The sequence below is a fragment of the Neovison vison genome, chromosome 7, assembly GCF_020171115.1.
Source record: "Neovison vison isolate M4711 chromosome 7, ASM_NN_V1, whole genome shotgun sequence".
Lineage (NCBI taxonomy): Eukaryota > Metazoa > Chordata > Mammalia > Carnivora > Mustelidae > Neogale > Neogale vison.
The window spans coordinates 29703327-29727281 of record NC_058097.1 but is presented as its reverse complement, the minus strand read 5'-3'; the positions used below and the strand labels follow the sequence as shown (position 1 = coordinate 29727281).

Here is a 23955-nt window from a genome sequence, read left to right as displayed (position 1 = left end):
TTTACTAGGGCTCTCTTTTTTTTAATGTGTATTTGAATTGCTGGGGTCACTTGCTTTTAGTTTGAACTTCTGGTATTTCTTGTAAGATTGGTCTTTTAGCAGAAAATTGTTTTTATTTGTATTTATTTCCCATTTTTGAAAGATAACTTTGTTGGACACCAAATTCTTAGTTTTTTACTTTGAGCACTTTGAATATGTTGTTCCACCGCCTCTTCGGTTCAGTCGTTTCTGATGAGAAGTTGCCTCTTACTTTACTGGGCTTCTGTGGATGTTGTCAAGATTTTCTCCCTTTCTTTGGCTCTCAGCATTTTTACTATGTCTGGGTATGATCTCTTTGCATTTACTTTAGATTTGGAATTCTGGATGTGTGGGTTACTATTTTTTAAATAAACTTGGGAAGTTTTCAGCCTTTATCATTTTTTTTTTTTTTCTGCTTCTCTCTATGCTGAATGATGTTCACAGATCCCCTGAAGCTCTGTTAATTTTTCTTCCTTTCTTTTTCTGTGTTCTTCAGGTTTCACAGTCTATTCCAAGTTGGCTAATTCATTTTTTCTTTGCCATTTTAGATCTGTTTTGTCCTTTTGGTGAATTTTTCATTTGGTAACTGTACTTTTTTATTACAGATCTGTGTTCAGATACCACCCACTCCCTCTTGTTGCTGGATTTTAGTATGTTTTCTTGAATAGATTGTTCATTTTGTATATGTCCTTAGGACCATTTCCAGAGACTTGAAATGCCTATTTATATAATTGTCACCAGTTTCACTGGGAAGTAGGTTCACAGAGCTCTTTAAAATATTTTGAAGTCCATTTCTCTCTCAGAATACTCTTATTTTTTGCCAGGTCACAAAAGAAGACAAGTCCTTCCAGAATATTATGCGTTGTTATAGGACCCAGCCACAGGCCCGGAGCCAGGTAATTACATTTCCTCTCAGGGCTGAAAATAAAGCTTAAAGTCTTTGATAAATATAAAAAATTAACCACAGTTGATTCTGTGGCCTTTTCTCCAAGATAAAAGCTAAGATTCTACTTTAAGGAAGTCTTTTCTTTAATCTGACAACTTTACATCTTGGTTAGTTTAAGTCCTCTTATCTCCAAAAGGTGAGGAGGTGGAGATGAAATTTTTGATTCTTTCTTAATTTAGATAACCAGAAGGTAGAATTTAGCAAGTTATTTGGTTTGTGTCACCTTTAGAAAACAATACTGTACATTTAACTAAGACAACATTAAAGGAAAATTTAAAACTCATTTATCTTTAATACTGTTCATTTATCTCAAGGGGTAGTAGGTACGTAAGATCTTTGAGAATAGCTTTATTTTATGGTTGGGTGCTAGTATTGCCCTTTATATCACAGTATTTTAGGCCATATTTGGAATTTGAAGCCTGACAGGCCCCAGTGTAAATCCTGGCTCTGTTATTTAACAGATAAATGACCTTGGCTGCATCTATTAACTTCCCTGAGGACAACAACTGTTACTACATGGAGCCACTGTGAGAATTTAATTACATGTCAAGGTCATTTAGTCCAAGATGTGCTCAACAAATCTGTCCCTTTCTCATGGTCTCTCTAAAGGTGTATAGAAGTGTTCTGATAAAAGGAAAAAGGAAAAGAAGAAATTCTGGCAGCAGTGACAGCAGAAGCCATCAGAACTCTCCAACAGAACTAAACAAAGACAGAAGTAAGTGTTTAGGGTCTTTATGAACACTAAGAAAATAAAATTAGGAGCTTCTCACTTTTTAGGCCTAAGGATTACTAAATGAAATTACAACTATATTAAAATAGTGGCAAAAAAATTGTTGGAACAATAAACAGAATCCTAAGTTTGGTGGCAAAGTTGTTTGTCCTTCCTCCCATAGCTTCGAGGCACACTGTGCATAGCATTTTTCTCCAGGGAAATTAGAGAAGGTTTCAGGCAGGAATTTGTTGGCCTGAGTTCCAGAAAAGTCTGGTATGCCAACTGAAGCCGTGCTATGGAAATACCACCACTAATGGTTGATTTGCATCACTTAATGCAGGGCACAGGTCCTAGAAAATGTGGTGTAATTTATTAGAACTACTCAGTAAGCCTTTGCATGGCAGGGGGTAAAGTTAATACTTATTAGTGTCTGTGCTTGGCTCCCTGGGATTAAGAAGAGAGTGCCCGCGTACAGCAGGTAGCTGTTCGCCTTTCTCTCACTGAACTTTTCCTTTTAAAAACAATCTGCACTAGCGGGCTTTCTGCTTAACACCCTCTGTTCTACCTCCTGCAGCCAGCAGAGACTCCAGTCCCGTCATGAGGTCCAGCAGCACGTTGCCGGTTCCACAGCCTAGCAGCGCCCCTCCTACACCCACTCGCCTCACCGGCGCCAACAGTGACATGGAAGAGGAGGAGAGGGGAGACCTCATTCAGTTCTACAACAATATCTACATAAAGCAAATTAAAACATTTGCCATGAAGTACTCACAGGCAAACGTAGTAAGTGTGACAGGGATTGTTTCATACTCTTTTCACCTCTGAGGGAAGGGAAATAACTTAGGTTGAGCTAGTCCTGGAAATCATTCTTTTGTTAAAACTGAGGGAATCTCTAAGAGACATAATATGCCTAACCAAAAGAATTTCTTTATATCGTGAAGCATTTAAAGAGATGGTTTTTGGATTCCCTACAAATTACTGTAACGCGCGCGAGAGAGCATGCATTCACATTGTCCCAAACTTACCAGCTACAGTAACCTTCCAAGTTACTTAACTTTCTCTCTGCCTCTTGTCTCTTCGTGTATCAAAGGGGAATAGGAGTCGACTCTAGCTTATAGGGTTGCTGTAGAGATTAAATGCCAGAATGGATTAAAAATGCTTAAACAGTGACTGGCACAAAATAAGCATTTACGCGTTACTTGTTCTTCAAGTGTAATTGTGGCTGCTAATGCATTACTCTTCAAAAAGCTACGGGTTTATTATACCTCACCACTCTGTCAATAAAAATAACTATTTTCATAAAATACCTGGCTAGAAATTTTGTTACCTTTCTTAGGCATATGGATTTTTACATTTGTTTTATTTTTTTTTTTAAACAGATGGATGCTCCCCCACTCTCTCCCTATCCATTTGTAAGGACAGGTTCTCCTCGCCGGATACAGCTGTCTCAGAATCATCCGGTCTACATTTCTCCACATAAAAATGAAACAGTGCTTTCTCCTCGAGAAAAGATTTTCTACTACTTCAGCAACAGTCCTTCAAAGGTGAGCCCAATATAAATCTTGGCCTTTATTAACCCCAGAATGCCTAGGATGCTGGAATTGGAGTTAATGGGAAATGCTCAGTATGCAACCTCAATGATGGGAACTACCAGGGGAAAGGGACCAGAAGGTTCCAGTGGAACAAAAGACAGGGGTTGGTGGGAGAACTTGAAGGCTGGAAATAGAGTAAAGTATTTAGATTTATTTTCATTCCTTTTCCTGTTTGTGCATATATACTTCACTCTGCTGTAAATCTGGAATTTTATGGTTTTTACACCATTTAAAATGCAAAATTTGGATTTCTAAACTGATTATGGATTGTCTGTTTCTGGGACAGGTAGTGTCTCTGTCCTTTTGGATTCTTTGTCTAAGGAGAGAAACGGCAATTTGTACCGGTCAGTGGGACAGTCCTGTTTAGGAGAGATTGGTTTGGCAGCGTCTGCCTCTGTCTGTGGTGGGGAGGGAATTCTGCATCAGGTCTTAACAGAAGAAAAGTTAGCAAGATGCTGAGGTGTGGAAGGAAGGGGGATATCCAGGAAGCACCAGAAAAGTAAAGAAGAAAATATCGTTGAGGCAGTAAGGCTAGATCACTGGGAATCAGGTGCTGCATTTAGGAGCACAACTTGATCCTAAAGCCCCTTATGGGATGCTTGTATGCATAAAGATTGCTTAGAAAAACATAGAACAACTGAAAGTCACATTATCTGTGAAGCACAAAAAAGGAGAATATGCTTGTGTTAGATATTCTACAACCAACTAAATTCTGGGTTAAATAAGAGTTAAATGGAAAAAATAAATACAAAGAGACTCTTCAAAAACAAACAAATCAGTGTCAGCAGTATCATGAAGGAGAGGTTAGCTGGGGAGGGAACTAGAGAGAGAGGACACCCAAATGCAGTGCATGATGTCGCACTGCATCCTACACGGAAAAGCACAGCTTTCAAGGACATTTTTGGGACGAGTGGGGAAAATGTAATGTAATGGACTTCAATGTTAAATTTTATCGTTAAATTTCTGTTTAATTCCTTTGGTATTTATGATAGTACTGGATTATGTAGGAGAGTATGTTTAAAGTATTCAGAGGTACAATGTCCGAGTGTGAATAACTGACTTTCAAATGGTCCAACTAAAAAGAAAATTACACAGAGAACACATGTGGTAAAATGCTACTGACTGATAACTGGATGTTCGATGCACTATTCTTCCAACTTTTCTTTTAAAATAAAAAGTTGGGGAAAAACAAAGCAGCAAAACTCTCAGAAAATGGAAAATCTTTTCCATTTTGCTGTTACAGTAGTAATGAAGGTGCTACATACCTTTGAGTAAACTTATCCCCTGCAGAAACCTCAGTTCACCTGAATAATGAAGACATACTGATGTTTCTGAATAGGAAAACCAAATATGTAAAGACACAGTTTTCTCCAGACACTGCATAGGTTTGATCTGATTCCAGTGATACTGCCAGTGGGATCGTGAAAGCTGGAAACATAAATCATCAATAGCCCCAAAGCAACTGGAACAGATGACATAGCTCAGAGATTCTGCAGGTGCAGGTCCAGACCACTACAGTGAAGGCAGTTAAATGAATTTTTTTATTTCCCAGTGCATATAAAAGTTGTGTTTATACTATACTGTTGTCTGTTACTGCACGTTATATCTAAAAAAACTGTTCATACCTTAATTAAAAAAATATGCTAACCATTTCTCTGAGCTTTCAGTGACTCTTAATCACCAAAGATCACCCTTACAGATATTCTGGAAAACTTCGAAATCTTGAGAGAATTACCAAAATTTCGTACAAAGACACAAAGCAAACCCCCCTGGAAAATGTCACTGATGCACTTGCTTGATGCAGGAGCCACCACAAAAAAAAAAAATCACATTATGTATGCCTGTGTTAGATATTCATCCTATAACCAAATAAATTCCATCTGGATTAAATAAAAGTTAAGTGGAAAAAATGAATACTCAGTAAAATAAGCCAGAATACTCAATTTAAAAGAAGGACCAAAAGGGAGGAAAAGGAAAAAACACATGGGAAAATAGTACACAAATAGCAATTAAATGTAAGTGGTCTAAATATACCTATTGAAAGCCAGAAATTGTAAGTCTGGACACAAAGGCAAGACCCAGCTATTTACCACTTATAAGTAACCCACTTTTTAAATATCAAGACACAGACAGTTTAAACCAAAAGGACGGTAACTTACTAAGTGTCCACACGATGGAGTATTACTTCAATAAAAAGTACAGACACATTCTGCAACATGGGTGGACCTTGAAAACAAGCTAAGTTAAAGTAGCCACAAAAGGATAAATATTGGGATGCCTGGGTGGCTCAGTGGGTTAAAGCCTCTGCCTTCAGCTCAGGTCATGATCTCAGGGTCCTGGGATCGAGCCCCACATTGGGCTTTCTGCTCAGCGGGGAGCCTGCTTCCCTCACTCTCTCTCTCTCTCTGCCTGCCTCTCTGCCTGCTTGTGATCTCTATCAAATAAATAAATAAAATCTTTAAAAAAAAAAAGGATAAATATTATATGGTGCCATTTATATGAAATATCCAGAATGGGCCAATTTATAGCAGCACAAAATGGATTAGTGATAGCCTAGGTCTGGAAGGAATGGAAGGTTTCTGTTACTGGGCACATGTGGTAATGAATTGCACAATTTAATGTAGCAGTGATTGCACAACTCTTAGGAACATACTAAAAACCATGGTTTGTGAGCTTCAAATGGTTGAATTGTATGGTATGTGAACTATATCCCAATAAGGTAGTTTTTTAAAAAAAGCAAAAGGATGGAAAACGTTATATATACTCTGCTAACAGTAATTGCTGTAGCTACTCCAGCTTTCATGTCATTAATAAGAATATTACCACTGATAAAGAAGGTCATTTCCCAGTCATAGGGCATAAAATCCTATATAGAAAAAGGAATTTATAATCAAGACATTTCAACATAATTGATAGAACAAGTAAGCAGAAAAAATCAGTAAGAATATTCAAGATGTGAACAACCAAACTGGCTAACTAACATTTATAGAACACTCCAACAGCATCAGTTGGAACATCTACCAACACAGACCACACTGAGGACCATAAAACAAGTCTCGATAAATTTTAAAGGATTCAAATAATGTATTTTCTTTTACCACAACAGAATCAAATCAGATATCAGTAACAGAGATACCTGGAAAACCCCCAAATTTATGCAAAATAAATAGAAAGTATTTTGAACTAAATGAAAACTTGACATACCAAAATTTGTTAGATGCTACAAAAGCAATGTTAAGAGAGGGAAATTTATAGCACTAAAATACTTACATGAGAACAGAAGAAAGGTCCCCCAAAATCAGTGACCTTAAGATTTCACCCTAAACAACTAGAAAAAAGCAGGAATCTGTAAAACAGCTTAAGATACAGAAAATTAACGCCATGAAAAACCAGGGTTTTTTTAGGTTTTAAAAAATTGATACATCTCTGCACAGACTAATCAGGATTAATAAATGAATCAACAAGATCAGAAATTAGAGCTATCAGTACAGGTCCTACAGATATTAAGAATATATAATGAAGGTTAAACAACTTTTTGCCAATAAAAGTAATAATGCAGATGAAATGGATCAATTCCTTGAAAGACATACACTTCTAAAACATACTGAACAAGCAGTCTCAGTGACCCTGTATCAAGCGAACTGAGTTTATAATTTAAAAACATCCTCTCAAAGAAAACTGTAGGCCCAGATGGCTTCAGTGGTAAATTCTACCAAATACTTAAGGAAGATACAGTTGACCCTTACACAGCACGGGGGTTAGGACACCATACCCCATGCAGTCAAACATCTGTGTATAACTTAATACTTCCCCAAAACTTAACTATTAATCGCCTACAGTTGACGAGAAACCTTACTGAAAACAAAAACCGCTAACACACACATATTTTGTATATATAGTACATACTATAAAGTAAATGAAAATACTGAAATCATCAAAAAAAATCAAGTATAAGTGGACCCATTCAGGTCAAACCCATGTTGTTCAACAGTCAGCTGTAATGCCAGTTCCATCCAAACTTCTAAAAAGTGAAGGTGATAAATCCTCTCAGTAGTTGAAAAAGACATTTGACAGAATGCAACATTCATGATAAACCTCTCAGGAGACTTGCTCAATCTGATCAAGAGTGCATACCAAAAACATCTGCAGCTACCATCACAATAAGAGAGAAGGCATCCAGTCTTCCACTGTGAAGATCGGGAACAAGGCAAGGATATCTGCTCTCAGCACTCCTATTCAACATAACTGTAGGCCCTCGCATATGTAATAAGGCAAGATAAAGAAGGCATACAGACCGAAAAGGAAGAAATAAAATTATCTCCATTCACAATGATTTTCTATACAGAAAGATGAAAATCTAAAAAATGCTAGTGGAATAAGATTAGCAAGGTTATATGACTAATATATAAAAATTAACTTTATTTCTATCTACTAGCAACAAGTAATGAGAAGTAAAAATTTTCTAAAGCACAATAACACGAAATACTTGGGGGGGGGGGGTGCCTGACTGGCTCCGTCAGTAAGCACCCAGCTCTTGATCTCAGCTCAGATCTTGATCTCAGGGTTTTGAGTTCAAGCCCCAAACTGGACTAACAAAAAACACCACAACTTAGGGATAAGTTTTGACAAAAGATGTACAAGACTCATATATCCTAAGACTTGTAGAACACTGATGAAGGAACGACTGAAAGTGGAGAAATTCCATGTTCATGAATTGGATGACATTTTCACGATGTCCGTTTTCTTCCACTTGGTCTGTAAATTCAATCCAGTTCTGGACAAAATCCCAGCAGAATTATTTGTGCAAGTTAAACTGGTTCCAAAATGTATATGAAAATCCAAAGGAACTAGATTAAGCAATTCTGAAAAAGGGTGAAGACCCACACTGATTTCAAGACTTAACTATGAAGCTGTGGTAAATCAAGACAATGTGGTTTTGGTGAAAGGACATACAGACTGATAGACTAGAATAAAATCCAGAAATAGACTACCTATCCATGGTCAACGGATCATCAGCCAAGGTACAAAAGTAATTTAGTTGTTCACCAGATGGTGCTGAACAACTTGATAACCATATACAGTTGGTAAACTTGCACCCATACTCTGCACCACATAAAAAATGAATCAAAATGGACCGTGGACCTAAGTGTAAAACTTACAAAACTCCTAAGAGAAACCATAGGGGAACAAAATGTTTGTGAACATGGTTTACACAAAGACTTCTTAGGTAACAGAATCAAAAGCACAATCCATAAAGGACTGATAAATCAGACTTCATCAAAATTAAGAATTCCTGCTCTTTAAAAAACAAGCCACAAACTGGGAGAAAAGTTCACAAACCTCTTACCTGATGAAGGATTTAATTCTGTAACATATAAAGGATTATCAAAACACAAAAGGAAAACCAACCAACCAGATTTAAAACTACGCAGAAGATTCAAACACGCTTTATCCATTACGTGCCTGTTAGGACAGTTAAAACCAGAAAATGATAGTAACAAATTCTGGTGATGATAACGGAGCACTGGGAACTTTTATGTATTCCTGGTGAGAATTCAGAATGATCCAGCATAGCTCTAATACCTGGAAAACAGTTTGGCATTTTCTTACAAACATGCCCTTACAGTATAACCAATAATTTCACTTCTGGGTGTTCACCCAAGGTTCATACAAAAACACATACATGGACATTTAAAACTATTCCGAATTGCCAAAAAGTGGGAAACCACCCACATGTCCTACAGCTGGCCGGTGGATAAGCAGACCTGTGTTATGCCTGAGTCATGGCCAACTACTTTGCCGGAAAAGGGAACTAACTATTGATAGAACCGGCAGCATGGATGAGCCTCAAATGCGTTGGTGCTTAAGTGAAACCTCCTGGATTCGGTAGGCCACTTACTATAGGGTTTCATTTCTGAGAGAGTCTGGAAAAGGCAAACTAGAGGGACAAGGAACACATTATCAGTGCTTGCTGGCAGGGGGCCCCCGAGTTGTGTCCCTTAACTAGCAATGTGGGAATTTGGGGGGAATGAAGAAACTTCTTTATTGTGGTACTTAACAGGGCTGTGTTTGTCAAAATATGCACCACTATATACTTTTAAGGGTGAGTTTTACTGTAAGTAAACCTTCAAAAAATGACATTTTGTGCAAAAAAAGTTAGACTAACCATCTAAATCAGTGGCTTTCAATCTTACCTATCACCACCTGGAAAGGTTTCAGAAAAACTTTTGCAGAGAATTGGGAGTTTCTCCAATAAATAACAAAATGAGACTGCTGAAGAAAATCTGTCGTCATGACTGAGTAGATGATAGCTGAGATCAGGAGTACCTCGGGTCTAGAACCAATTACACCACCATAAGAAAAGAATTCTAAAATACCACACAAGGTAATTAACATGACTGGGGACCATTGGTAACATTTATCAGGGCAGTTTGGCATATTGGTACAGTCTGTCAAGTATTGGAACATTGCTTGTCTTAAACAAGTGGGAGGAAGTCCTACATTAACGGGATTAAACGATGACAGCACACAGGAGCTAAAGAGATGTGCGTCTATACTGATACGGAAAGATCTAAGATGCAGTGTTGACTGAGCAACTGTTCCAAACAACACATAAAATATGCCATTTCAGTTTTTTTTAAGTCGGCTCCACATCCAGCAAGGACCCAGATGTGGCACTTGAACTCAGGACCCCAAGATGAAGACCTGAACTGAGATCGAGAGTCGGATGCTTAACCGACTGAGCTATCCAGGCGCCCCTGCCTTTTCAAATTTTTTTTAAACCCCACTTAATACAGTATTACATTTCTAGTGAGTGCATTTGTAGATAGAAAGCAGAGGCTATACAGTAGCCTGATCAGTCCAGTGAATGAAAAATAACAGTAGGTGTCCCAGGAATTCGGTGAGGTTAAGAAGTCTCAGCATATTCTGTATGAGCTTTTGGCGGGAGTAAGAATTTGTATTTTAAATATGTACATGTGCAAATTGTGTAAGATACTATGAATTGTATATAAATTGTATATAGCACATTAATGTACTATATATATGGCATAAATGTGCTATGTATATTGTTATATAGTTATATACTACATATTTCATATGTATACATTATATGCACTTAACAATTTAAGGAATAGTCAAGTGAATATGAGGCTAGAGTTTAGGAATGCAAGAGGGTAGAAGAGAAAGTCAAAGGAAAGCTTCCTGAGAGTGGTTGAGATTTGGGAGGGTGCATATGCTAGTAATAAAGAATATTGGTGATTTTATTTAAAACCTCAGAAAAATTATTTTAAAATAAAGATAAAATATGAATAAAAATAGGCCTAGGATTAGCCTTAAGACAGTCTGGTGAATGGGAAATGAATGAGGGTATAGATCAAGCATGATTGACCGAAACTGGCACAGTGGGGTGATCGGTAGGGGAGAGTTCATTACCCTCCCCTCTCTGCTTTCCTGTTTGAGAGTTCATGTAATAAACACAGGTGAATGTGGTGAGTATATTTTCCCTAAGGAAACATGGACAGAGTGAAGCAGCATGTAAAAAAAAAAAAAAAAAAACGTGGCCAACAAACTGCCAGAAAATAACATGGCAACTGATTTTTGGAGTTTTGGAGAAACTTAGTGCTGAAGGCTTTATATATACGTCCAATCTTGCTAGCATCCTGGCAGTTTTTCCTCAATCAGGGTTCCTCACATTAACCACAGAAGACAAATTTGTCAAATTTTTCTCAACTCTCCGAAGGATGAGAAAACAACTAGTACCTTCTAGATCATACTAATAAATTACTTATAATGGATACTTTAGGGAATTAAGGTTTACTTGTCCTGTGAAATTCCAGTTTGGAACCACTACTAAAAAATGAGTAACACTAGACTGAAAGGTGCATAATACTGGGTAAAAGCACACTATTTTTTAAAAAAGAAATATGCAGACATATGGAATTGACTATGGCACAGCAAGGTGATGCTCCATAACTATTGTAAAACAACAAAATCACAAATTCGTGAATTCTTATTTTTGGAAAAGTTTACATCAGAATCACCCCTGGAGCTTGTTAAAAAAGAGAAATACTCTGCCCTCCAACCCAGAGTCATCAGTGTCGGCCAGCTGAGAAGTAAAATCGGAAAGGTATAATTCAGTAGTTACTTTCTTTATAAAGATGTTCAAATTCTTTAACCCACTGAGCCACCCAGGCTTCCCAAGATGTTCGAACTCTTGAAACTCATTTGAGGTTCTTTGACGTATCACTGAACTCGACGTACAAGCATTTTAAAGTTTTGTATGTTTTTCCCCCACTCTAGAGACTGAGAGAAATTAACAGTATGATACGGACAGGAGAAACTCCAACCAAAAAGAGAGGGATTCTTTTGGAAGATGGAAGTGAATCACCTGCAAAAAGAATTTGCCCAGAAAATCATTCTGCCTTATTACGTCGTCTCCAAGATGTAGCTAATGACCGAGGTTCTCACTGAGGTTAGTTGGTTGTACTGAAACAGTCTTTTCACAAACTGTTCGGCAGCACCGGTTAATGCATGCTAGATTATGGGGCTCATTTCCTAATCTTCCAGTATCCTTAGGATATCTACTCATCCCAACTGCCTTTTTCCTATCACTCAGTGCTTGCCATCAAGGCTGCTTAGAATCCAAACAGGATTTTTTTTTTTTTTTAAACTCTTCAGCAATGCTTTTGCAAGTATTCCAGGGAACAGAGCGTGCTCAAATATATGTGTAAGAGGTCTCTGTTGACGTGCTCTGGCAGAGGGACTGGCTGTCAGTTCATTCCTACCTGTTTTGTGGTCAGCTTCTGGCCCTCATGAAAAGCAAAAACAAAAACTTAAGAGGTGTTTGTCCCAAAACGTTTGGTAGGAGTTAGGAGGATTTTGGTTCCTGAAACAGAACAAGGGAGAGAGCCCAGATTTGGAGCTCCTAGATTATCCCAAATCTCCCGTTCCCCTTATGTAATTCTTCCCTCTCCCCCGTTAGGTGTGGTACAGTGTGGTAAGTGCTGGATTGTTTGGTGTGCAATGTGTGAGTGAACTTGTATAAGAAGTGGCACTTTAGGGCTGTAAAAAGCATGATTTTGTAACCCAGATTTTGCTGTATATTTGCGATGGCACTTTCTACAATGTGAACTTCATGGAGTACAAAACTTCCAGGCTAAACATGCAATATCATCTTTGATGCTTTTGTACTTTTTTTAAACCGTTCAAGCCCCGGTAGCCACCTTTGGGCATGTTTTAAATTCTCCAGTTTTTTGTTGTTAATAGGGATCAGCTAGCTAAGTAAAGATTTTAAATCAAGTTGAATTAAGGCAATATGGAAAATTATGACCTCTTCTTTAGGAGGTAGTTATCTGAAAGACACGTGTCTATTAAGGTGACAGATTTAAGATATCTTTGGGTGTGTTCCTGGCAGTTTAAAAAATAGATTGGAGAATTTAGGTTTTTATTAGTACCTAGTACCATTTATAAAAATTAGAAATGTTATTTAACAGCTATTGAGTTATCTATATATACCTTTATTAATCACTATTGTTCCAGCAGTTTTAAAGTTGAACGAATAATCTTATTAGGGAGAAAATTCAATTGTAAATTGAATCAGTATAAACCAAGTTACTGGGTAACTTCATATTGCTCTGAAAGAAATACGGAACTTACACTGTTCAGTTAGAATAGTGGTGCAAAAATATTTATAAAACCTCTTAAGATACTTACTGCTACTGTAATTTTATATGAAAATAAGTGTATTTTTCAATAAAGCATTTATAAGTTAATCTTTGTTTAGTTATATTGAGAAAGGGCTATTTAGTTTCCTGCATAAATGACAAAGAACAATCATTTATTGGTTTATTTTTGTTTCTACAAAACACATTAGTCATTCATCATTTAAATATCTGACTTCATTAGAAACCGTTTTAACACTTTCTCCCTCCTGCCATAAAAATACAGTAAGTAATTTCCTTTTAAAAAAAAAGAAAAAAAACCTCAGCTATGAACAAGTGTTCTGGTTTCCTCTCACTCACCTAATGTGTACCTCAGTGATTGACAGGAGTCTGTAAAGCAGTAAGACAGCAGACTGAGGACTGAGGTTCGGATGATCTTCCATTTCCAAGTGCTCATCAGCTACGGAACCTGTTCTCTCTACCTCCTTCTCGTCCTGACATTATATACAACTGAAACCACGCATGTCAGAGTCTCGAGAGTGCCGAACTCTGCTACTCTATTAGTTTAAATGAACGTAACTTACCTTGAGCGTTATATTCAGAAAAATACTTAAGCCTCGAGGTCCCCAATAATTTGGAGTACTCAACTAGATAACCACCCTAAAGACACTTCTGACAGAAGTAATGCATTACTTAGAGAGAGGTTTCCCAAACTTGCTGTTAGAACCCACGCACCCACGGACACACTGATACCAGTCCTCGTTCGCACAGTTTTACTCTTCCGGCAGTCCTTTGCCATCGGTCAGCTCTAACTAGGCCCGAGTCCGGCAGGAAAGTGCACGGTGCACCAGATTCACCAGCGCTTAAGTGGCTACTGTTTTCTCTTCTTTACTGAAAGGTTGTACTGAACCAGGCTTTACCCATGACAGGCCGGCAACATGAACACTTTTATTGTGCTGTTCTTCAGGCTTCTTCTAGGCATAATCAAAAACAGACATTAAACATAAGACTGATGGAGTCGGTCCTGTATAAACTCATTTCCCAAAAAGTTACTTGTACATAATGAGTAATCTCCAACGAAGACATTGCAGAAAGGAAACCGTTAACGATTTCAAAAATGGTTATGTACTCACCTTCTGAGTCAGCATCTTTTCTCTGGCTTCATCATGTACAGAAGGATTCCATGGAGAAAAGCTTAAGGAAGAGAGAAATATTTAAAAACTGCTTTGGCTTACTAAATTTGTAGAATATCCATTTATTCCCTTAACAAAACTTAACAAGGAGCAATAACCAGTTGTCGACATGGAAGTTTTAGATGTGACTCTAGATGATTCTCATAGGGGAACTCTCCCTTAGAAAGCACTTAAACGTGTCACATCAGCTCATTTCAGCTTCACAACCATCCCTGAAGTATTATTATTTACAGATGACGAAAGCGTGGCAGTCAAAGTAAGTCACTGCTCTGAGTCACCCAGTCAGTAAGCGCAAAGTCCAGCCAGTCTGTCCGCAGAGGCCAGGCCTCTCACCCGTGGACCACCAGCCTTCCAGCAGTACGTGTTGCCAGAGAGCTAAATCACCAATTCCTCAGGTCTCAGTAATCCTTCAGACGCTTCCGAGATTAAATATCATAGTGATAAAGGAACGCGCTATTCACACTATTCGGTTTCCCTTCCTTTCCCCAGATCTGAGCATTAGTGGGGGATGTGGCAGTTTAAGAGGGGCTCCAGCTAAAACTGTCAGCTGAAAAGAAAAGTCTGGACATTTGAACATGCACATGACAAGGATCCTTAGGAAATCAAAGTCACTAAATAGCTTGCTATTGGCACAGTATGCCAGTCAATGTAAAGCTTGCTTGCTTTCTTTTTCTTTTTTAAAGATTTTTATTTATTTGACAGAGAGAGAAACAGCAAGAGAGGGAATGCACGCAGAGGGTGTGGGAGAGGGAGAAGCAGGCTTCCCGCCAGCAGGGAAGCGGGATCGAAACGGGACTTGATCCCAGGGCCTTGGGACCTGAGCCGAAGGCAGACGCTTAACAACTGAGCCACCCAGGTGCCCCGACGTAAAGCCTTCTGTTTCAGGGATACCTAAGAGGTATCAGAAAGCGAGCTGCCAACAAATTATAAAGGTTGTAGGCTAACATGATACACTCTTAAATCCCCATTCTAAGACCACCTGAAACATGGAACTACAGGCTGGCAAAGTGCAGTTTATCTAGATCGTGGGCCACTTACCTAATTGCGTAGGGGTCTTCTATCTTAGGTTGGTCAAACAAACGAGCCGTGCACATCTTAACACTGTCCACCACTTTGCTTTTAAAAAGCTGAACATCTTTTTCATACCTGTATTAAAAGTTTAATTCAAAAAGTTACCAACGTAACTACTTAGCTGCACTGTCAAATGGATCTAAAAGGACAAAGCAAAGGAACATACAGCACTGCAGCCTCTGGGTTTAGGGGGCTTGATGTATCAATCTTGTAGAAAACTCTCCTTGCGTACATTAAAACTTGCCAAATGTGATTATGGTTCCGCCTAAAGAGAAACACGTAGGATCACTAAAGTATCGTCCTGCTGACATAGGTCACCAAAGTAAATCTCATTTACTAACCTCCATTTAGCAAATGCTCTCTTGACATCCAGTTCCCCTGAGGTGGGGTCGACTAGCGGGTGAAAGACGGGAATATCAAACACCAAGCGCTGTATTTAAAGAGAGAGACGTGTCCTTTAGTGGAAGGAGGGAGCTTACTGGACCCATACAGAGACCCATACCCATACAGAGGACAAGGCAGTCATGGTATTTTAAGTCAAAGAGCTGCCTCAAGAGGGATACTTAACAACTTCCACCATTTTCCTGTAAAACTCAATTTTGCAACCGGAGGGCAGGCACCGTTTGCTCTGCTGTAGCACAGCACGGCCGTATGCACAGCCAGCCTCCATCACACACCCTGAGCAGAGAAACAAGGGACACTAAGGGCAGAGGCTGGCGTGGCAAAAGACGCAACAAAGCACAAAAATCCCCTCCAAAAACGACTGCACAGACAAAACATTTTGGGAAACTGAAATCGTAAAATGAGCTCAGGAAAAGAACCAAGGAATCTTTCAAGCTCTTTACGTCCTCCTCGGACCCAGCAAAGGCAGGCAGCCTGGACGCCTTACTTACCGGGCAGTCACCATCCGGGTAGTTATCAGGGATGTAAACTGTAAACTTAAATACACCGTCTTGATACAGTCCATGCCGTATGAATATTACTCCAAACCACACTGTGGGGAAAAGTAAAAAACAGTTAAGACCCAAGTTTGTGTCAGAGGAACCAAATATGCTATAAATTTAGAACAAATCCTCCTTACTTAATGCAGAGCGGTAGGACGGCTGCACATAGACACCTGGCAGCTTCTGCTTCACGACCAAGGTACTAAAACAGAAGAACAGTAAAACTGTATGGCTAGAAAGGACACATACAGATCAAACAACCCTGCATTCACTTTTCGAGACGAGCACTAGTCCCCTGACGAGCCTGCAGCTACCACACAAGCCCAGTCCTCACCATCTCACCCGGCCCAGGCTCGTACCCGTGCCCCAGCTTTCCAGATCAAGCCACAGAGAAAACAGGAGCCAGAGCCGGCCCCAGACGAAGGAAGTCAGGCCAAGCAGGGGGTACACAAAGAATCAAGTTTTCTTCCCAGAAACCAACTTTCCCAAAACATCACCTTGGAAACCAACCAGTAGGTAATTCTGAACAATGCAAACTGATTTAAATTCTGGACGTTAAATTTTAGGAAAAAGATGTACAATTTTTGCTTTTGTGACTATGGACAATAGATTTCACCCACACACGTTCAAAAGCCTCCTGAAGCACGATTTTAGGTAATAAGCATAAAAATTCTCCACAACTGCCCTCACTTAGGTGTCATCTCAGCTGTGAACACCAGTCCACGTGGCAGAGGGCCGCGTTCAGACTCGCAGCGTTCTTGGTGAAGGCAGGCATGTGCGTGAGGCGCTCCCCACTCTGCTCTCCCCCTCAAGCGACCCCCCCAACCCAGGTGCCTGTACTCTGTGGGCCCCACAGCAAGGGAGGACAAGGGCCCTGACAGAGGTGGTACGGGCTCTCTGGGACCTTGTCACCGTGCACCTAAAGGCACAAGGCTGAGATCAGACCTGGAACAGGGCTGACTTCGGGCCTTAAAATACGTTGAACCTGCCAAGCCTGGATTTTATTGAGAAACAGCGTGTTGAACCTTAGTTGTCTGTATTACCTGTTTACCATGACGTTTATTTGCGATCCTTTCCCTAAAGCTCGGCACGTCAGCACGCGCAGCTGGCAGATGCAGCTACTGCAGGGAGGCCGTTTGGTGTTCTAATAGACAGCAGATCTGGGCTACAATAGATGCCTGTCCGGCCCATGGCCCAGCCTCAAACACAAGGCCTCCATTATAAAGCCAAAGGGACCACTGTCACCAAACCACACTCCGCCAGCAGCGCTGGGGCTTCAGACCCTCTGACCGGCACGACACGAGTACAGTCAGGGAACGCTTGAGGATGCTGTACCGTGACACAACTGAAGAATTCCTCCTCCACACTTCGGCCCCGGGAACACGTGCTCAAACCAAGCCCGCCGGCCCCCCGAGGTCGGCGTGACCAGCACTCTGGGCGGCGCTCCTCGCCTCCCGCTATGGACGCTGCGCCTTCAGTCCAACCTTCAGCTTCTGGGACTGGTGTGATTCTCACCTGCACAGAGCCTGAACCTTTGGGACTTCCCTGTCACTGCCTACTGCTGCTTCTGCAGGAGTCCAGTCCCCTGTGTAATGACAGGCCCTCAAATACACAAAGGCAGCTCTGATAAGTACTTCCTATGTGGTCTCTTCCCCGAGTTGGCGGTTCCAGTTCCTTCCACTGTTGGCTCCTAAGGTCTGGCTTCCTGACCTCTGCCTACTGAGGCCTACTGGGAGCCTCTCCTCAGTCTGTCAGGATGCCTCTTATGAGGTGGTCACCACAGTGGAGCCCAAGCTCCAGCTGGGTCTGACCCAAGAACAGATTCCTGCATCCCACTGTCCCGTTCTCCACAACCAGCTCCTCAGGAGGGGACTTCCTCACCTCCTGCCAAGGCACACCAAAATTAAGTTACTCAGTTTCTGACCTACTTTAAGTGCTCAGTCTCAGGGTCTTCCCCTTGCTTTCCAAAACAGACGTGAAAATGCAAACCCATGTTTGCCTTTCAATCTTATTTACCGGATATCGGAGGGGAATGCACCTGAGCTTTAAGACTGAATGACGCGGGCGTTTACGGAGTGCACCGGAATAACCTTCACTTTCACCTTCAAAGGTCAGTCAGAATCTAACCAGACAGCTTCAGCACTTACAATTCTGCAAGAAGAGAGTATTCCAAGTAGAAGGGTCCGTAAGAAGCATGTGTGCCGTTTGTTGACTGTGCGGCTGGGGCGGGGGATGTAGGCTTAGTTATGGGCAAAGCGTTTTTGGGAATACAAGGCAGCTGTTTCTTTGGAGCAGCACGTGGAGGGCTGGTTATCACGTCCCCTGTTAATGCCTTCTCCTCACCGTCAGATCGCTGTTCGAGATGAAGTGGTGAGAACATCTGTTAGCATGAGTCTTAAATCACAAGAGTACCTGTGATACACTCTTATCCTTGACCTGAAAGCTGGAATGACTCTTTCACAAGGAAGTTCTAGCATCACAATCAAGACGACTTGGAAGTCCTCTGAGTAGGCAGCCGGTTAGAAAGAGAGCAAAGCTGAAGGAAGACTAAAGCAACAGGAAATAAAAAATTTAAAGCTACATCTGAGAAAAACAACGCCAGTATTTACAGGATGTATACGAAACAGACAAAGAGATGGTTTCTTCTGGTGACCCCAAAAAGAGGGCAAGGGGTTACTTAGCAACTAGACAACCGTAAGAGAAGAGTCCCTTGGCTCTTAGGTGCTGTAGAAGCTCAGGTGCGAAGCAGCTCAAAGCAAACAGTAGAGGTGACTGAAACTGTGGTCACACCACCTGGCGTGAGCACCTCGAGAGCTTAGAAACGGCGGAAGGAGCTATGCTCTCCTTGCGCTGCTCGGATTCTGATCTTGTCCCTGATGGAGATGATCCCCATCTGGACTCTGCCCAGCACAGTCAGTCAGCCTAAGTCAAAGACAAAGGTCTACATGAGTCAGAGATGAAACCACCATCTCATGGGCACTTCCTTGGCTCAAGTAGAGCCAAAGGCTGTTTAAATTACCTGCATTAAAAATGGGTATCACGTACATAGGAAAAAAGAGGGTTCCTGGCGGTGGTCTCTTAGAGGGGGAGTTACAGGTTATAGTCATTCTGTCTGCATTTTTCAAGTTTTCTTAAAATGTATTGGTTTTGCGATTTAAAAATAAGATCTTTTGTTTGGAGAAGATAACCCATACCCTCCAGTCTGAGCTGACTACAGTGGACTGGTCTTTCTCAAAGCTTCTTGGACTGTGGAATCTTGCAAATTAGTAGAAAGACTGCTATAATAATGTGTCACAAATTTCATCCTGTGTAAATATACCTGAAAAAAATCATCTTAGAATTGTGATTACCAGGATGATTTTCAATTTGAGATGCCATCCAACTCTCAGAAGCTAACTTGAATCAGCAAAATAAATTATTTCTCTAAAGTAAAACCTAGGGGTGCCTGGCTGGCTCTGCTGGAAAAGCATATGAGTCTTGATCTCAGGGTTAATTCAGGCCCCATACTGGGTACAGAAATTACTAAAAATAAATAAATAAATAAAATTAAACAAAACAAAAAAAGCAAAGCCAGGTAATTTTGTTAAGATTATAGGCAACTTTAGTATGAATTATTCTTGACCTCTACTTTGACCCAAATGGGTTTCCTCGTTAAATTTATTAACTATACCTACTTTGCGGACAGAGCTTGCAGACATACTCCAGAAAGGGTTCATAACGTGGATTCCAAACAAAGAAATTCAGTGGTCTGTGTCATCAAACTTCTGTCCTCAGAAGTCACTTTACCTAAAAATGAGATGGGAAAACACAGAAACATACCAACACCAACAGTTAAGATTTCCAAAACAGTTAAATACTAAATTTGACACTCTAAGTAAAAATTCAACATAACGTTCTAGAATATATAGTTATAAAAATTAGGGGAAAAAAGTCTTCAGAAAGTTTCCTTCAGCAAACCCCTCCTTCTTCTGAATTCAGTTTCTTTCCCACCTTTAAATGCCTATGAGAATCTTTGTAATGAGCCCTTGGCCAGGATTCAGAATATTCAGTGACACAGTTCAGCTTCGGTGCCAGAACCAGAGGATACGGATGGACTACAACAGTTGCTACTAGCATACATAGGCATTCGATTATAGGGACAGGCAGGGGCAGGGAACACTGAACCCACATACACAAAAGGTCTATCACTGTTCAGAGTTACTGTAATTAAAGAGCCAAGTGGCTTATTTATGTCTTACAGTTGTTTTAAGTACAAAATTATTACTCCCCGCAAAACCAGTAGCCAGAGACATAACAGAGAGAAGGTAGAGCAGGTAAGAGAGAGAGGATAACTGCGTCCTGGCAGGATCATCCCCGAGAAATGGTCTTTTTCTGTGCTTAATGTGTGGAAACTACAGGATGAGATGCTGAAGGAATGGCCAAGCAGTACATACAAATGCGAGAGAGGAGTGCAGAGACATTTCACAAATAAATCTCCCAGCAAAGCTTCAAGTACTGGACAAGAAAGTATGCCTCAAAGGTCACAGAGTCAGTGGGTCATTTGCTAAAAATACAGAGAAAGAGGCAGAGGAAAAGCAGCAAGTCAAGCTGCAAGAAAAACTTCCCGGCTCTGATGATTTTCTCCAAGCTCGGTTATGTGGCAAGCAGAGCTCCTTCTCTGAATTCCTACTTGCACCAAATGAAAAGGCTGAAGGTTAAAAGGGTCAAAACTTAGCAACATTCTGCTAAACTCATAAGAAGCATATCATGAGAAAAACCTGTACCAAATGTACCCGACAGCAAAAATTTGTTTTATGATATCCGCAGGTGGGTACCAAGTGTCCATACCTCAGCGGTGCCAATTACTGCTGTTTTCCTTGCCACGACATAATGCCACCCAGTAATTAAATCAAAGGAATGAGGCTCCTGGTTCTTCCACTAACCTGTTGACTTACACCCACTATAGAGCAACTTTTTGCAGAGAGCTCTCCACAAACCTGCCTTTAAAGGTGACTACGGCACAGAGGAGAATGATTGGGACCTCAAAACTGTGCGGGCATCTTCCCGTTTGGCCCAAATGAAACTGTTGGTATTTCAGATCCAGAGTAATGTAGGGCACCTTGCTGTCATCTAGGATACATCTGACTTAACAGAGGATCCCCTCCCCCTGGGGTGCAGTGCTCACCACCATGCAAATTTCCTGAAGTGATTCATTCACCTGTATGGTCCCTTCCAAATCTAACACCTAAAGATTCTATGACTCTGCCTTTACGAATCCAAACCTGCCCCCCTAGCTCCTGTTACCTTTAAGCAGAAGGTAGTTTCTCCTGCTTGCCTGTGTTTCCAGTAGCACCATAATCACCTGAAGATTAACTACTCGGTTTATTAGAAGTCCAGTCTACCCAGACAGGGTTCAGCATTTTCCAATAGGAGTGACATAGATGGAAGGAAGCCCTAGGGCACAACTGAAGAATTTCTGCTGGTTTGGCCATACAAACCAAACAGGACGGTCTTCCTTTACGTCATACAGCTGAGAAATCAGTGTCTTGGACCTGCATGAATGATCTGAACATGGCTTGAGCCCAAACTCGGAAGGGTACTGCTTTCTTACGTGCCACAGTCCCTAAATAGGCACTAACTTAATACATCACCCGAAAAGCCTTAAATTCCGCGTCAAAAGGAGACAAGCTAGTACGGCACCGAGAAAGGACGAAAAACCTCGGCCCTGGCCGGGATCGCTGCGGACAGCCCGGATCGGCACCCTCGCCCAGGGCGGAAATCCATCTCCACACACACACGGAATCCGGACAAACCTGTCTCGGGGTGATGCAAGGCGCGGGCCGTGTCCCAGCTTCGCAGCTAGTTCGAGGCCGGCCCGGGCCCGCAAGCCCCTGCGGTGGGGAGCTGAGGGCCTCCAGGGCTCGAGGACGCCCCCCACCCCCCAACACACACAGCGAGGGCGCAGGACGGAGACAGGGAGGGCGGGCCGCGGGACTGGGCGAGCCGGTCGGGCCCGCCTCCCTTCCTCAGGCAGCCGGGCCCAGCACCCGGACAGCCCCAGCGCCGGCCCGCGGACCGCGGCGCAGCAGGTGCCTGCAAACCCGGACAGGTGCCCGGCCCCGCCCCCGTGTCCCAGCGCGGCCGCCGTCGCTACGGAGTCGAGAGCTCCGGGTAAGGAGGACAAATGCCGGGCCGAGGACGCTAGCGGCCCAGGTTTAAGGATTCCACGGGCCTCCCGTCCCACCCAGCAGTGCACCTCACCTCGGCGTTTTCAACGCAGTATTCCCGGCTGCTGAGCGCCGTCGCGGCCCCACAGCATCTCTGGCCGCAGCGCCAGCCCGGCCCCTGCCTGCTCCCCGCCCCGCCCTGCTCTCGGTGTTGGGCCCCGCCCTCTGCCCCACGCCCCTGGGCCAGGACGCTTCCGCCCAGCCTCCAGGCGCCAAGTGGCTGCCATACCAGTCCGTCAAGCACGTTCTTCCGGGGGCGTTGGGGCGACTGCACTCCACTCTGCCAATCAAATCAGCTCCGCTCGGGTGGGGCAGCACTTGACCCTCCCCTTACGTAACAGCGCCCAGAGTGAACTGTCAGTCACAGAAATCTCAGCCCCGGGGGAGGGACGGGGAGGAAACAAACAAGCACCTGAGCGTAATTGGTGATGACATCCGTCAGTCATCATAGAGGCCCGCCCACAGGTTTGTGCGTGGCCACTGTAGCCATTTAGAGAGGCTGTGACTGCGGATTTTCTGAGTCCCCACTGTGGCAGGGCGAGGGCGGGGCTGGCTTCCCCGAGAGAGAGACCTGAGGGAGGGCTCGGCCGGCGGTGGGAGCTCCCTACTCTGTGGAGGGGGTGGGGGACGCTGCTACGAGCCCCGAGACCCCTCATCTCCCCGGAGTGGTGGGAGGGGAGCGCCAGGGTGGCTGACAGGTCAAGGGAACCTACTAGAAGGTTTTATGTAACGTTGAGAAACGCAGTGTTACCGGTCACAGAGTGGAGGAGCGCGTGGTGGGAGCTCAGCCCTGTCCGCGCTTGGCGGTAGGGCTGCCCGAGGAGCGTGTTAAAAATGTACCGGTGAGACTGAAGCTACAGAACCGGAATCCAGGGGGGCGCTGAGCGACGGGAGTTACATGTGCCCCAAGTTCCTCGGGTGGCTCTGGTGTGCGCCGAAGTCCGGGGACCTCTTCCATGGCAACAGAGCGCCTGGTCCCTGACTCCTAAGTCTTTTGACCCCACAAACCCTCACTCTGATCCAGAACACTTGCACCCCGTCTCACCCTTTACTGCTCAACAGTTTGCCACGGAAGCCACTCTCGGCTGCAAACAAGATCAAGACTCAGCCGGCCTTCCAAGGCACAGCCCGCGTCGGCCTCCTTCCCACGTTCCCCTCTCATTTCCCACGTCCGTCTCCAGCCCCATTCCGTGACGGCTGCCCTTTTCTTAGGATGGTGCCCTTTCTCGGGGTGCCCTTCCCATCTGCACCTGACTCAGTGTCTTACAGTCCTCAGAAGAGAAGTCTTCTTGGGACGCCTGGGTGGCTCAGTTGGTTGGACGACTGCCTTCGGCTCAGGGCGTGATCCTGGAGTCCCGGGATCGAGTCCCACATCAGGCTCCCAGCTCCATGGGGAGTCTGCTTCGCTCTCTGACCTTCTCGCTCATGCTCTCTCTCACTGTCTCTCTCTCTCAAATAAATAAATAAAAAATCTTTAAAAAAAAAAAAAAGAGAAGTCTTCTCTGACCAGGTTGATCCGTTTGGGGTTGCTTTTGAGATCCTGGTAAAAATAACCTCGAATGGCAGGAAGCCAGACTCTCCTCTTGTTAATCCCCAGGGCTGGTTCTGAAACCC

At 42.6% G+C, this 23955-nt stretch overlaps 2 protein-coding genes across 6 annotated transcripts in view; one reads left to right on the top strand and one right to left on the bottom strand.

The window, feature by feature from the left end:
- Nucleotides 1-13038, top strand: part of RBL2 (RB transcriptional corepressor like 2) — a 55507-nt gene extending 42469 nt beyond the window's left edge. For 2 of the 3 annotated variants that reach the window (XM_044256137.1, XM_044256140.1), the window contains exons 18-22: nucleotides 843-914; nucleotides 1574-1679; nucleotides 2251-2456; nucleotides 3053-3217; nucleotides 11567-13038. In XM_044256137.1, the coding sequence (XP_044112072.1) occupies nucleotides 843-914; nucleotides 1574-1679; nucleotides 2251-2456; nucleotides 3053-3217; nucleotides 11567-11737 (720 nt within the window). In that variant the 3' untranslated portion in view covers nucleotides 11738-13038. Of the gene's footprint in view, nucleotides 1-842; nucleotides 915-1573; nucleotides 1680-2250; nucleotides 2457-3052; nucleotides 3218-4667; nucleotides 4920-11566 lie in introns of those variants that run through there. The other variant, XM_044256138.1, reaches the window with a different exon arrangement.
- A 60-nt stretch (nucleotides 13039-13098) lies between these two features.
- Nucleotides 13099-22477, bottom strand: LOC122911452 (AKT interacting protein). 3 transcript variants are annotated; one of them, XM_044256141.1, is made up of 10 exons: nucleotides 22376-22477; nucleotides 19810-19921; nucleotides 18283-18488; nucleotides 16273-16337; nucleotides 16085-16185; nucleotides 15533-15621; nucleotides 15358-15456; nucleotides 15159-15266; nucleotides 14061-14121; nucleotides 13099-13901 (listed from the first exon to the last, which is right to left on the bottom strand). In XM_044256141.1, exons 2-10 carry the CDS (start codon nucleotides 19849-19851, stop codon nucleotides 13791-13793), a joined length of 882 nt encoding a protein of 293 aa, XP_044112076.1. In that variant the 5' UTR covers nucleotides 19852-19921; nucleotides 22376-22477; the 3' UTR covers nucleotides 13099-13790. The 3 variants fall into 3 exon arrangements, with proteins under 3 accessions (XP_044112076.1, XP_044112078.1, XP_044112077.1); XM_044256143.1 differs by having other exon boundaries at nucleotides 13099-13898; XM_044256142.1 differs by lacking the exon at nucleotides 22376-22477 and adding an exon at nucleotides 21928-22011.
- Between the last annotated feature and the right edge of the window lie 1478 nt (nucleotides 22478-23955).

Coding starts and splice junctions, on each gene's coding strand:
- LOC122911452 (XM_044256141.1), bottom strand. CDS start 19,851: ATGAACCCTTTCTGGAGTATGTCTGCAAGCTCTGTCCGCAAA. Junction 15,622..16,084: donor ACCCGGATGGTGACTGCCCG/GTAAGTAAGGCG, acceptor CTTTAAATACAG/CGCTTGGTGTTTGATATTCC. Junction 13,902..14,060: donor AAAAGATGCTGACTCAGAAG/GTGAGTACATAA, acceptor GATTATGCCTAG/AAGAAGCCTGAAGAACAGCA.